The 12,477-nt window shown below is 38.1% G+C and overlaps 1 protein-coding gene across 1 annotated transcript in view; it reads left to right on the forward strand.

The window, feature by feature from the left end:
* The window catches only part of LOC109482639 (protein-associating with the carboxyl-terminal domain of ezrin-like), a 20,585-nt gene extending 8,754 nt beyond the window's left edge, over positions 1 to 11,831 (forward strand). The window contains exons 4-15 of the mRNA XM_019785446.1: positions 218 to 274; positions 1,691 to 1,790; positions 2,266 to 2,371; positions 2,762 to 2,839; positions 3,556 to 3,699; positions 3,740 to 3,837; positions 4,749 to 4,951; positions 5,845 to 6,013; positions 7,898 to 8,006; positions 9,398 to 9,552; positions 9,671 to 10,533; positions 11,709 to 11,831. Coding sequence (XP_019641005.1) covers positions 218 to 274; positions 1,691 to 1,790; positions 2,266 to 2,371; positions 2,762 to 2,839; positions 3,556 to 3,699; positions 3,740 to 3,837; positions 4,749 to 4,951; positions 5,845 to 6,013; positions 7,898 to 8,006; positions 9,398 to 9,552; positions 9,671 to 10,533; positions 11,709 to 11,780 — 2,154 coding nt within the window. The 3' untranslated portion in view covers positions 11,781 to 11,831. The remainder of the gene's footprint in view (positions 1 to 217; positions 275 to 1,690; positions 1,791 to 2,265; positions 2,372 to 2,761; positions 2,840 to 3,555; positions 3,700 to 3,739; positions 3,838 to 4,748; positions 4,952 to 5,844; positions 6,014 to 7,897; positions 8,007 to 9,397; positions 9,553 to 9,670; positions 10,534 to 11,708) is intronic.
* The last annotated feature ends 646 nt before the right edge of the window (positions 11,832 to 12,477 follow it).

Here is a 12,477-nt window from a genome sequence, read left to right on the forward strand (position 1 = left end):
GTGTGTGTGTGTGAATGTGTGTGTGTGTGTGAGTGGTGTGTGTGTGTGTGTGAATGTGTGTGTGTGTAAGTTTGGTGTGTGCAAACCTACCTTGAAAAATTATACTGCTTATGACCCAATCTGTTAGAAATATTGTATATCATCCTTCACTGAGGTGTGCATGCAGGTTGATTTTTTTTTTCAGTTTGTTGAATTTTTGTGAATTCTTCTTTTTCAGTATCTAACCAAAGGTCGTCATCTTCGAAATGCCCAGTATCTACCCCCAGAGGAAAAGGTTAGTGTGGTTTTCCTTCAAAAAAGCATCACCCTACAGCCTACTCTCATCTGCCAAATAAACATACGGGACACGTTTATTTTTTTGGGCCCAAACATCCACCCAGTACGTTCTTTTTTTGCACAGTACGTTTATTAATTTTTTGAAAACCAGTAATTTTTTTCAACTTCGTGTGAAAAAAATTGACAAATCATCGACGTGAAGACGTTTATAAACGCATATTGTAGCAAGAAACTTGTCATTTTCGGGCCGGTTTTTGCAATCACCGCGTGCATAAATTCGTCTGAATGTTCTATTGTCATGGGTGGTGCTTATCAAAATACAAAATATTAAATGCTCTTTTTTTTGTCTATTTAAATTCCTAATTGCAAATAACAGTTAAAGATTTGTGCATATATCAGTAAGGGTGCATTTTAGTACAAGAGACACAGGTTACCCGTCAATTTTGGTAATTTTCCGGGGGGTACGTTTATTCCGGGGGTATGTTTATTTGATTTTGAAGATTTGTCCGGGGGGTACGTTTATTCCGAGGGGTATGTTTATTCGGCAGATGAGAGTACATTTCTTTAACTGTAGTGCTAAAAGAAAGATTCACAAAGTTTAACACAAAGTTAAAGGTCAGAAACCCAAAACATTACAACCTTAAACAAAACAAAGGATGAATAGATGAAGTTGTTTAGTCATTTCACACTGGATTATTGAATTTTTACACATTAAAAATTCAAAAAATTTAAAAATTCAAAAAAAAATTCAATAATCCAGTGTGAAATGACTAAACAACTTCATCTATTTATCGTATTCCTGGATGAGTAACCTTCACCAACGTAAAACAAAGGATGGTTTTAAAAAATTGAGCTTAGTTCTGTGTACCTAAACCCACATTTAGGTTTAGGTCCAGATTCAAGTCCAGAGGTTTAGGTTCAGTTCCTGACTTGTAAGTCCGGACCTAAACCCATGGCATATACAAAATTGCATGTTGGCAACCTTGCAATTTTGTATGGGCAAAACTGTGGCCACATAACATGGAGGCCGACACTTGATGATGCCCGATGGCAATGTTTTCTTCATTTTGCAGCACAGATTTTGCAATCTATGGAAGGTTTAAGGTGGTTTGGAAAGAAAAGTGACATTTTTTTGTTGTTGTTGTTGTTGTTATGAGTCCGGAATCAGTTCTTTTAGTTTTTTTTGGACTTGAACCTACACATTCTTACAAGTCCGGAACCAGTCCAGCAAACCAGTACACAGCACTTCTTGAGCTAATGTAGCAGTTCAGTAATTTCTAAGATGTGCACACTTCTGCTATCCAGGTGTTAAAGACATTCTTGGCAATGACTTTTCTTTATTGTGCCAGTCTGGCTAAATTATAAGAGTAACTGTTGTTGACATAGATTTAATATTCCGTACATTCCCTAACAGGAAGGAAAATATAGCCTAAACGTGCAATATGGCTATGCCCGGGATGCCTATGCTTTTGGTATCCTTGCTGAACAGATGTTGGAATACCTTACAGAAATGGGTGAGTTCATATTGCATATGATACATACTACAAGTACAAGAATTTTTTGTATGACATAGTGTATATAGCAAAAAAGGAAATCCTTATATATAAGTGTATAGCAGTAAAAAATGTATCTTGCTTTTTGTTCAATTCTAGACTCTAGTACTCCAGTACAGAATTTAGCAAATCTAGAAAGAAGCTTTCTTCCCAGTCATCACAATATTGTTTTGTTTGTTTGTTTGTTTGTTTTGAACCTTTGTTTGGCCCTTTGTTAATCCATTAGAAATCAAGTTGATATGCAGCCCGATGTCTGAAAGTGATACTAATAGTTTGATTTGGCAATATACATAACAATCATGTACTACACATTTGTATAAAAATAAATTTGTAATGAAAGTCAGCTTTTTTGTCTTACTACAGGACACCTTGGACACTAAGCATCAACTTTGGTAGTTATATTTGATTAATTTATTTGCTTATCTTAATGTTTTAGGAGGAATGTGTAAAACCTTTGAGCTGTCTGTATCTGAGGGACTCTTACACCCAGACCCTACTGCCAGGCCAAGACTCAAGACTCTGCTGTCTGACAAAATCTTCAAGTGAGTAGTACATGTACTTAGTACAAAGACAAAAAAAAAGACTATAGTATCTTGAATTCTTTGTGACTTAAACTAGTCAAATGTACATGTACAATGTTTTGACACAATGGAATAGTCCTACAGGAACGTACAATGGGCTTGAAACATAAAATAACACTGATTTTAACATTTTAAGGTAAAGCACTGAGTCTTCCTTTGAATCGACTGTCCGGGTGTTCAAGATGGTCTTTTTAAGGCCTTGATAACATGTTATGATGTACCTAGAATGATAATGTATAAAAATATTAGAGCTTACATTATATGTTTGCCAAATTACTAGTAGTGTTTTCTAAGTACAACATAGCTTCAAGTGTTTTCTCTAAGTGTTGACTGCCTGCTCCATTTTTTTAGGAATGACTACTTGGAGATCATGAACTTCTTAAAGAACATCACCGTCAAGGATGAAGAGGAAAAGAACTTATTCTTCAGGTGAGTTTGACTATAGTACTTATAGTATATCATTATGGCTTCACCACTATGTGGTAAAGACACAATCATTGTTTTTCCTCTTGTTTTTGTATGATACTAGTATATAACAGTTACTGCAAGAAGAATTATATAAGATAAATTTATCAAAAAGCATAAGTTGCTCAAAATGCTTCTGTTTCACACAAGTGTCTTATTCTATCATTATGCCAGAGGAAAGAGACTCTTTTTACAAAACCAAGACAGTCTTTTATTCAGCCGACATTTCGGTGACCGTCTGTCACCTTCCTCAGGGCAATTCTGACTGGTTCACACTGCACTGCAGCACAGGTGTCGCTGCTACAGATGCATTCCCAAATGTACATTATTGAACACCTAAGTGCAAATGATAGATTTATATTTTTGATGCTTCTAGACAAACCCTGTATCACAAACATGATCTGTTCCTACATTTTCCATTGTACAAAAAAGCGAGAAGTTGACCACTCTGTCTTAGATCAGTAACTAGAACACTTTGTATTAGCCTAATATAGTACCCTTGTATGTGCCTTATGTATGTTTTCTACACACGTTTGTTATGTGTCCGTTAAGTCTTGACCTGTACCTAGCCCGTCGTGGCATGAATGTACAATAAAGGTATTTCAACTATTATTTACATATCTACACATATGCGTATTACTAATTGAGTTACATATCTACATTATTCATATTTCATGCAGCACGTTGGCAGCCAAAGTGTACAGTCTTCCCCCTGTCCTGGTGGCCACACGGCTGGTTCCCCAGCTGATGACCAGACTAGTCATGGCTGAACCTGTAGCTGTGGAGTCTTTCTACCCTCACCTGCTTACCCCATCTACAGGTCAGTTCTGTGTATGTTAGCTCAACCTTTAAGGAAGGGGGGAGGGGGGCATGTCTTGTATTCCAGCTGATGACCAGACTAGTCATGGCTGAACCTGTAGCTGTGGAGTCTTTCTACCCTCACCTGCTTACCCCATCTACAGGTCAGTACGTGTATGTCAGCTCAACTTTTAAAGACAGTTAATAGTTATAATAATACATCAGGGCTCGAAATACCAAATCCATATGGAGGTTAGTGCAGGTAAAATTGAAACTGTGCACTATTTCTTAGATTAGAAAGATATAAATAAAAATCCCTGCCTGCCAATGAGATTGAAGACGAACAGCATTTTATTATGGATTGTCCTCTTACATGTACATTGTATATGATGAAAAAAGCACAAAGCTGTTCAACCTTCTCTCCGCTTGCTCAACAGAATTTGTTACATTTCATGCTATAGATGAATTCAAGGTAGTAACAGTTACACTTACTTTGTACAAATAGGTGAATACATGTATATCAAAGAATGTTTAGACCTTATAATTATAGAAGAAGTAGTATGAGTCAATTCACCTACATGTACATACAATGTAGGTTAATTTTGTTGTACCCACGCACAGGGCTTGAAATACTGGGTGCATGTGCACCTTAGTGCACCCAAAATTGAAGTTGTGCACCTAATTTTTTTCTGTGGGTGCACCCAAACATTTCTGTAGGAATTTTTAAGCATTAGAAATGTATGATAGTATACCGGATATTCTTGGTCTCTAAGTATTAGGAAAATACTAAAATCTTTGTTGTTGAGTACTTGTTTAAGATTTTGAAGTTAGACTCAGAAGAGGAGCAGTAAGACCTGCAAGTAGGTTTTGTTTCATATGGTGCACCCCAAAAAAATTTAAACACCTAGTTTTTTTTGGTTGGGTGCACCAGTGCACCTATTCCCAAGAATGAATATGTCTCTATATATCGTCTGTAGTAGTTTAAGACCTTACAAAAGTTACTATACTTTGGCTGTGTCAATAAAGTTCTGTATTACTACATTGTATATCCTGACACATATTGTCTACACTGCAGAAAAGAACAGGTGGGAAGAGTTTATCCCAGGCCAGGTGAACGCCATCCTCCCTGCGGAGGTGTACCGTGAACACGTGATCCCCATCCTGGCAGACCTGTTCACTGTACATGAGGAACACGTGCGCATGATCCTGCTGCACCACTTCTCAGCCTTCGTGGAACAGTTTGACCCCGAACTCATCCGGAGAAGAATACTGCGACAGGTGTGTGACAGTCAGGTGGCGAAAACAGGCTCAAAAATGACAAGTTTCCGCTACAATACGCCTTTAGATGTTTTTTACTATATGTGTATTAAAAAAAATGACTGATTTAACAAAAATTAATAAACGTACAGTGCAAAATAAGTATGTACTGGTGAACATTTGGGCAAGAAAAATAAATAAATGTACCTGTACGTTTATTCAGCATATAGTGCTGTATAGCTAAACCCACATTTACATTGTAGGTTTAGGTCTGGATTCAAGTCCAGAGGTTTATTATTAGGTTCAGTTCCGTACTCGTAAGACTCAACCCATGGCATATATGAAATTGCATGTTGGCAACTTTGCCAAGATGTCTGGACAAAACTGTGGCCACATAACATGGAGGCCAACGCATGACGATGCCCGATGGCAATGTTTTCTTCATATTGCAGCACAGATTTTGCAATCTGTGGATGGTTTTAGGTGGTTTGGTAAATCTGAAATCGATTCTTGACTTTTCAAATTAGTTTTTTTTTTTTGGACTCAATCCCAAACAGCAAACTGGTACACAGCACTATGTTTGATTGTGTTTAGACTTTGTGACTTTCTTGGGGATGCACATGACTAATCGTTTTGGACTTACACTCACACATCAAAATAGGAAAACTCGTTTTCTTGTTTAAGGTCGCTTTTGCTTTCTTGTTTTAAACCACTTCAAACCTTCCATCCATTTTTCAAAATTGGTGCTGGAAAATGATGAAAATTGCACTATTAGTATTATTTTGTTATTATTCTTTTGTGCCACAGAATTGATTTAGAAACATAACAGATAACAGAATACTACAAAAGCCTCCTTTCCTTCCACAAAAGAAAATCACTTCATCTACATTTGAACTTTTCCCTTTTCCCCAAAGCTACTGCTAGGACTGAAGGACACCAATGACCAGATAGTAGCTGCCACCTTACGAGCCTTGGCTGAGGTGGTGCCAGTGTTGGGGGGAGAAGTAGTAGTGGGCGGCCACAGGAAGAAATATTTCAAGGAGGGTCGACCCAAGTTTGCCACCTTCATGTCTTCTCCTGAAGGTAACAATTATCTTGTACAACAAAATGCAACAATTTTTCAGCAAAGAAAAACAAACAAACAAACTTTAATTTACTTAGAAAGCCATTGCTGAGTCTTTTGGTCTTCCTTATGATAATTATATACATTGTAATTACCTGATTTTCCAGAGCACAGGACTTAGATGTGATTTAAACTCTGATACTGTACAGGGGTTTTTCTAGAAAAATTTGGCATGAGGGAGCAGTATCATGGCGAGGGAGCGAAGCGGCCGAGGGGGGGTTGGTGCGGAAGGGGGGTATCCCCATGTGAAGCCTTTGAAAATTTGAAGTTGAAATGGGACATTTTGAGGCTACTTGAGGGGGAAAATTTGAACTCTTAATAACCTCAATACCTTTTCCAAATTTCTATTCATGCATTGCATATTTCCCTTATAAAATATAAGTACAATCAACAGTACACACAATCTGCAAATCACCCTTTATACACTTACACAATTAGTGATGTTACTAGTAGCTCCAGATGACAACATTGGATTTGCCACAAGCTGAAACCTTTCCCATGGCACAATTCCAACACATTCATCCATTGAAGCTGCTACAAACTCAGGTCTCATGTTTCACTTCAGAGCCTGTTCTATAGTATGCAAATGAAGGAGGTCTAGCTACATGTTTTTGAGCAAGTTCTCAATGAACATTGTTCATTCCATTCAAACTTTTACTACTAGAGCTAAATTTTCAAGTTTGTGATAAGATTTTGGAATTTTTATGAGAGTAACATAGTTTGTAATGCTAGAATTTATTGTTCTGTGGTGTTGTTTTTGTATTTTTACTGGAAAAAGATGATTTTGAAAAAGACCTAGACTTCAATCTGAAAATTGATATGAGGGCGCTGGTTTGTTACATGAGGGCGCAGCGCCCTTCTTCCCCTGTTCAGAAAAACCCCTGCTGTAAACCCTAATAGTATCTTTCAACTGGTTGAACAACCATCCACTGTCCAAAGCTCTTAGTAGCATGTCTACAGTTATAACAAGACTGGCAATGAAAACATACATTGCCATGGCAACGGTGGTTCATGTTAGGGTTATTGTTTGCATGGCACTGCCATCGTTTCATGATTTTGAGCAAGACAGATACAGTGCACTCCTCCCCCGAGTGTATAGTGAACGAGCCCCGGGGTCACATAAAGTAGGACCATCCATGGCAGACAGGTCTTCTGAGTCTTCCCAAGGGTTTCCAGGAATTTGGGCATAGATGTGGGTCAGAGACATGCCTGTGGACATTCCATTCCTGTGGACAAAATGCCTGTACAATTCCTAGAATTCTTGCGAATTGCACACAATACTGTACCATAAGGCTCCTCCCTGAGACGTCGCCAAAAATGAAATTCATTGCTAAAGAAGTTTTATGTAAGTTTTGTGTGATTTGTTGCCTTTGACTACCATTCTATTACTAGAAAATGCCATAATTGCTACAAAATGTCTTTGGTAATGTTAATATCTGTCTACTTGTTTGAGTCTTTGCAGATTTAGGCCACACCAATTTACATAATTTGTTGTTTCTCGGATTTTTGTAGAAAAAATGTGGAGTGACAGGGAAAAAAAAAACAGGCCAAGGCACCCCATGATAGCCAGAAATGTTACAATATGAGCCATGAAGTCAACATACCAGGCTGGTTTCATAATTAAAACAATAAATTTTGAACTTTTAATGAAACAAAATTGCACTGTTACATGTACATTGAAAAACTAGTCTAAACCATTGGGGCCAAAATATGTATTTTATTGAGCATTTTGCAGTTGATTTAGAAGCAAAAATGGGCAGGGCGAATCCGAGAAACAACAAATTAAATTGGTGTGGCCTTATGAAAAACTCAAGCATATGTACAATGTAATATTGTTTTTACAGTGTCCAGGAGCAATGCAAATGTGGCCAACCTCACAGCAGTCAGTGGGGTCATTAACCTGCCGTTTGATATCAAGACTTCCCCTCCTAAAGCAGCAAAACCCTCCGCCAGGTGAGACATTTTGTTTTACATGTTAGTATTCTTCAACAATTCATTATGAAACAGCGTGCAAAATACCTGGTTGCCCAGTTGCCCCGGGCAACCAAATTTTACTTGGGGCAGCCTATTTTTGAACTTTGGTAGCCCAGTGTGCTACCTGAATTTTAAGAATGCCCCCCCCCCCAAATCATGCCCAATTGGCTTGCACCATTGTATCCGACAGATACTTTTTAATTCTAGGTATTAATGGTTATTACTAGTATCAGTTAACTAAAGGCTGTTAGAAATACTGTCAAAGGCTTATGTACAAATGCATGTAACATTACTTGATTTGAGGAAAGTAATAATTTATAGGTGGGACAACCTACATGTGAAATTCCTATGGGCAACCTAATTTTTGCCATAGGTTGCCCACTGGGCAAGCTGGTTCAAAAAGGTATTTTTTACACTGTGAAATCAGTCCAATAGTTGCTCAGTATTTTTTTCAGTATAGAAATCTGTCCAGTAGGTCCTGCAGCTTACGATTTTTTTTCAATATAGAAATATGTCCAAATTACTAGGAAAATCAGTCTAATACTAGTAGCAGTTCAGAATTTTGACTGGTGCCACCATATTTGAAATCATGGTAGCACGGTGAGCCAATCAACCAACAAGAGGTTCTTCGGTTTGTAAGCATTGTGCTTCCCTGTGGATTATGATAGTGCCAATTATATACACGCCAATCTAAAGAGAAAAAAATCAACTGGAAATCCCACTGTGCTGGTTGAAAACATTTTCTTGTTTGTTTTAGCTGTGATTTTGTTGGTGAATTGCTTTAAGAAAATATGATTGGGTAGCTACTCCTAGCTTAGATTTAGATTTTGATATATTGATGACAGTAATTCCTTAGGTTTACTTGCTTGAAGCTCCAGGTAGAAAATGCATGTACAGTTTGTTGGAATTCGCAGAGAACCTCCAAATTACGTGAATAGGACAATATTTTTCTGGTGGTGCGCCAAGATTTTTGCTGGTGCGCCCAATTGTTTTGGGTTGGGAGCACATTGGTCAAAAGTCAAAAAGTTAGTCTGGAGCCCTGACATTGCAAGGTTACCAACATGCAATTTTGTATATGCCATGGGTTAAGGTCCAGACTTACAAGTCCAGAACTGAACCTAAACCTCTGGACCAGAATCTGGACCTGAACCTAAATGTGGGTTTAGGTACATTTGTACACAGCACTATCACAACTTCTAAAACCACGGTAACAGACAGGTCCAGGTCTATATCTTTTGCTAGATAGAATCAGACAACAGGATGTTCCAGGAGCTTCTGGAAAACTTACCAGTGGAAGAGCTGTTAGAATCATTCACTGATTTTGATATGTGACATGGTATAACTTGTCTTCATTCCTCTACCCAACACAGTGTTAAGCCATCCAGAGAGGTTGACAGCATTTCTGCAAAACGTCAGCTGGAGAGGGAGAGAAAGAGGGAAGAAATGAAGAGAAGGTCAGAGGAAAGGAGGAAGGAAAGAGAAAGAAAAAGACTGGAAAGAGAACAAGACAAGCTGCTTTCCAAAGGTATGGAAACTTCCATATAATTCTTTCTTTCTTTTATTTTGTTTATCTCTTTTTGATACTTGGTATAATGTATAAATATGCTACATTTAATCTTTTAACTGTTGTTGTTTTCAATTAGCAACTGAAGAAGAAGAAATAAAAGAGCATTCAGTTGATGAAATCAGTGACACCAGGGCTTCCACCAATGAGATCATCGCTGCCATGGAAACAAGACTGATTGACACCGCAGAGGAGGCTGACGATTGGTCAGACTGGGAGGACACATCTGTGGGTGTGGCCCAGGCGAAAGAGGATGATGCAATAAGCCAAGAGATAGAAGAGGAGCTAGAAAAAATGGAAAGTCTTCCAAAACACGACGAACACGAATTCCAAGATGGAAAAAAGTTATTCCTTGACATAGTTCCTGCAAAAGAGGCCAAGGCGTTAGGGAGTAAGGATAGCAGAACTCCGAGCGAAAGCGACTGGGGAGGGTGGGGGGAGGACGACCGCCCTGAAGACGAGAGAAGCGTCGGATCAGCCTCCGTCCAATCAGAATCCCCCAAAGCAACGCCAAGAGACACAAAAACCATGACGCACGCAACAAGTGGAAAACACAGTACAACAAAGCATTCCGGCATGAAACTAAAAGGTAGAGTTTCAAAAACTCAAACAGAAGACACTAAAGCAACAACTCCTACAGACACACATGATAAAACCACAAACAAAAGACCAGAAACAACTAGAAAAGTTGAGAGAAAAGTACGTCCAAGTCTTCAGCAAATTGAAGAAAAAGACTTAGGAAAAGACCTGGAAATACAGGCAAAGGTCATTAAAAAGGAAGAAGAAGACTTCTTTACCGATATGGTGCCAGAGTTCAAGCCAGCGAGTGTTACACTACTGTCAGAACTCGGTGACGTGTCACACAAGGAAGCTACTGATGTGGAAAGCACGGACCATGGACACACGGAACTGTCTGCAGTGTTTGCTGCACAAGATACAGAGGTATGTTTCCCCAATAGACCCATTCACCTTTCACGGATAGTATAAACTGCTTACGTCACAGGCAATCATTTACACGACGTCAGGTGGACTAAGGGTGCCGGCTTTTTTCCTGTCATTTCCGGTGATATTACCGAGGAAATAGACACCTACCTTTTGCAATAGTGATCTGCCAGGGGGTACACCGCAAGCGCAAGCCGCGTTTGACTCCCTCGTTCTAGAACGGCGTTCTTTCGAAATGTCCCCCCTGTGAAGTTATTTCTATTCGAAATGTCCCCCCTGTGAAGTTATTTCTATTCGAAATGTCCCCCCTGTGAAGTTATTTCTATTCGAAATGTCCCCCCTGTGAAGTTATTTCTATTCGAAATGTCCCCCCTGTGAAGTTATTTCTTTTCGAAATGTCCCCCCTGTGAAGTTATTTCTATTCGAAATGTCACCCCTGTGAAGTTATTTCTATTTGAAATGTCCCTCCTGTGAAGTTATTTCTATTCAAAATGTCCCCCCTGTGAAGTTGTTTCTATTCGAAATGTCCCCCCTGTGACGTAAGCAGTTTATGTGATCCGTGGAAGTCGAATGGGTCTTATTCATAAACCACAAGGTGTAGATACAAAATTTGAGGGCCCATAAACTTTGATGATCGTGTTACTAACTTTATACGGTTAAGAACCTGGCTTCTGGTGTAGTTCTTATATAGTCATAGTATGATAAAAATTTGTTTAAAAATTTCTTTTAATGTAGTAAGTCGAATTAAGCCAGTCCCAAAGCATACTAGTATCTGTGAGAGGCGAATGTGATTACGCTGATGGAAAACAGTTGCTTGTTTTGTATCGTAGACTGGTTCTACTATTTAGTAAAAGACACCTCACGTAGCTTGTTTTGGGGATATTTCAAATGTTTCAAGTATGAAATATACATGTACTAGGAAATGGTATTAAATGTGAATATGGACCAAGAACATCATACAATTGTATTTATATATATCCTTGATTAGATAGATTTCCTTATCAAGAATTTTTTTTCTTTGTCTAACACTTCAAATATGAAACACAGATTTCCACTTCCAAAATATTTTGTTTTGTTTTTCCACCTCTGAAATTGCATTGGATTCCTTTAGCTTTCATTTAATATATTTGAATCTTACTTTGAAAAACTAAAATTATCTGTCTTGAATTTTGCAGGTAGAAGCAGGCTGGGGAGATGAGGAGGACATCAGTTTGGAGGACACAGATCTGACTGTCCCAGATGATTGACATGTGTCAACACATCACAACCACATCACAACTTTATCACCAGGAAAAAAAGTACAAACTATATGAGCAAGTCTCTCACTGTTCAACATACTTACATGGGTGTGGCATTTTTTTTTCAAACACAGTATTAAATTGTTTGCATGACATAATTTTTTTTCAAGCTGGCATCACACAGTCAGGCCTAGGAAAAAATTTTGTTTCCCATTTCAGTCCTGAAGAAATTAGGGTCGGTAGGTACGGATTTTCTTTCTTTCTTTTCTTATTAGACTTTGGCAATTTCTAATACTAAGTAACTTATACAATACAGTTTAACAAAGTAAAAAAAACTTGCATCATGAGGACACTTATATTTTCAATGTCGATGTTGTACAATTATTGACATGTAGTCTGGCATTTTGTCATCCTTTTTCATGCGCATTTAATTCATTTTCAAAGGACTTTTCATTGATGTTTTACAATTATATTATGGTTCAAACACAAAATACTTCTAGTCTTCCATGAATATGACCATTATTTTTTTTTGTAAGGTTTGGATCAAGGAAAAATTTACTATAGTTTATGGTTGTCATTGATTGTCTTAATCATCTTGTGCATACAGATAGTTACAGAATTTTTTTGGTGGTTTTGAAATGGTGGTTGTTATACTGAGCTCACTGCACTTGTGTCATCTACATGTATGGTTCTGGTCTGTCCGGGG

The sequence above is a fragment of the Branchiostoma belcheri genome, unplaced genomic scaffold, assembly GCF_001625305.1.
Source record: "Branchiostoma belcheri isolate BF01 breed outbred unplaced genomic scaffold, Haploidv18h27 scaffold6, whole genome shotgun sequence".
In the NCBI taxonomy this organism is placed as follows: Eukaryota; Metazoa; Chordata; class Leptocardii; order Amphioxiformes; family Branchiostomatidae; genus Branchiostoma; species Branchiostoma belcheri.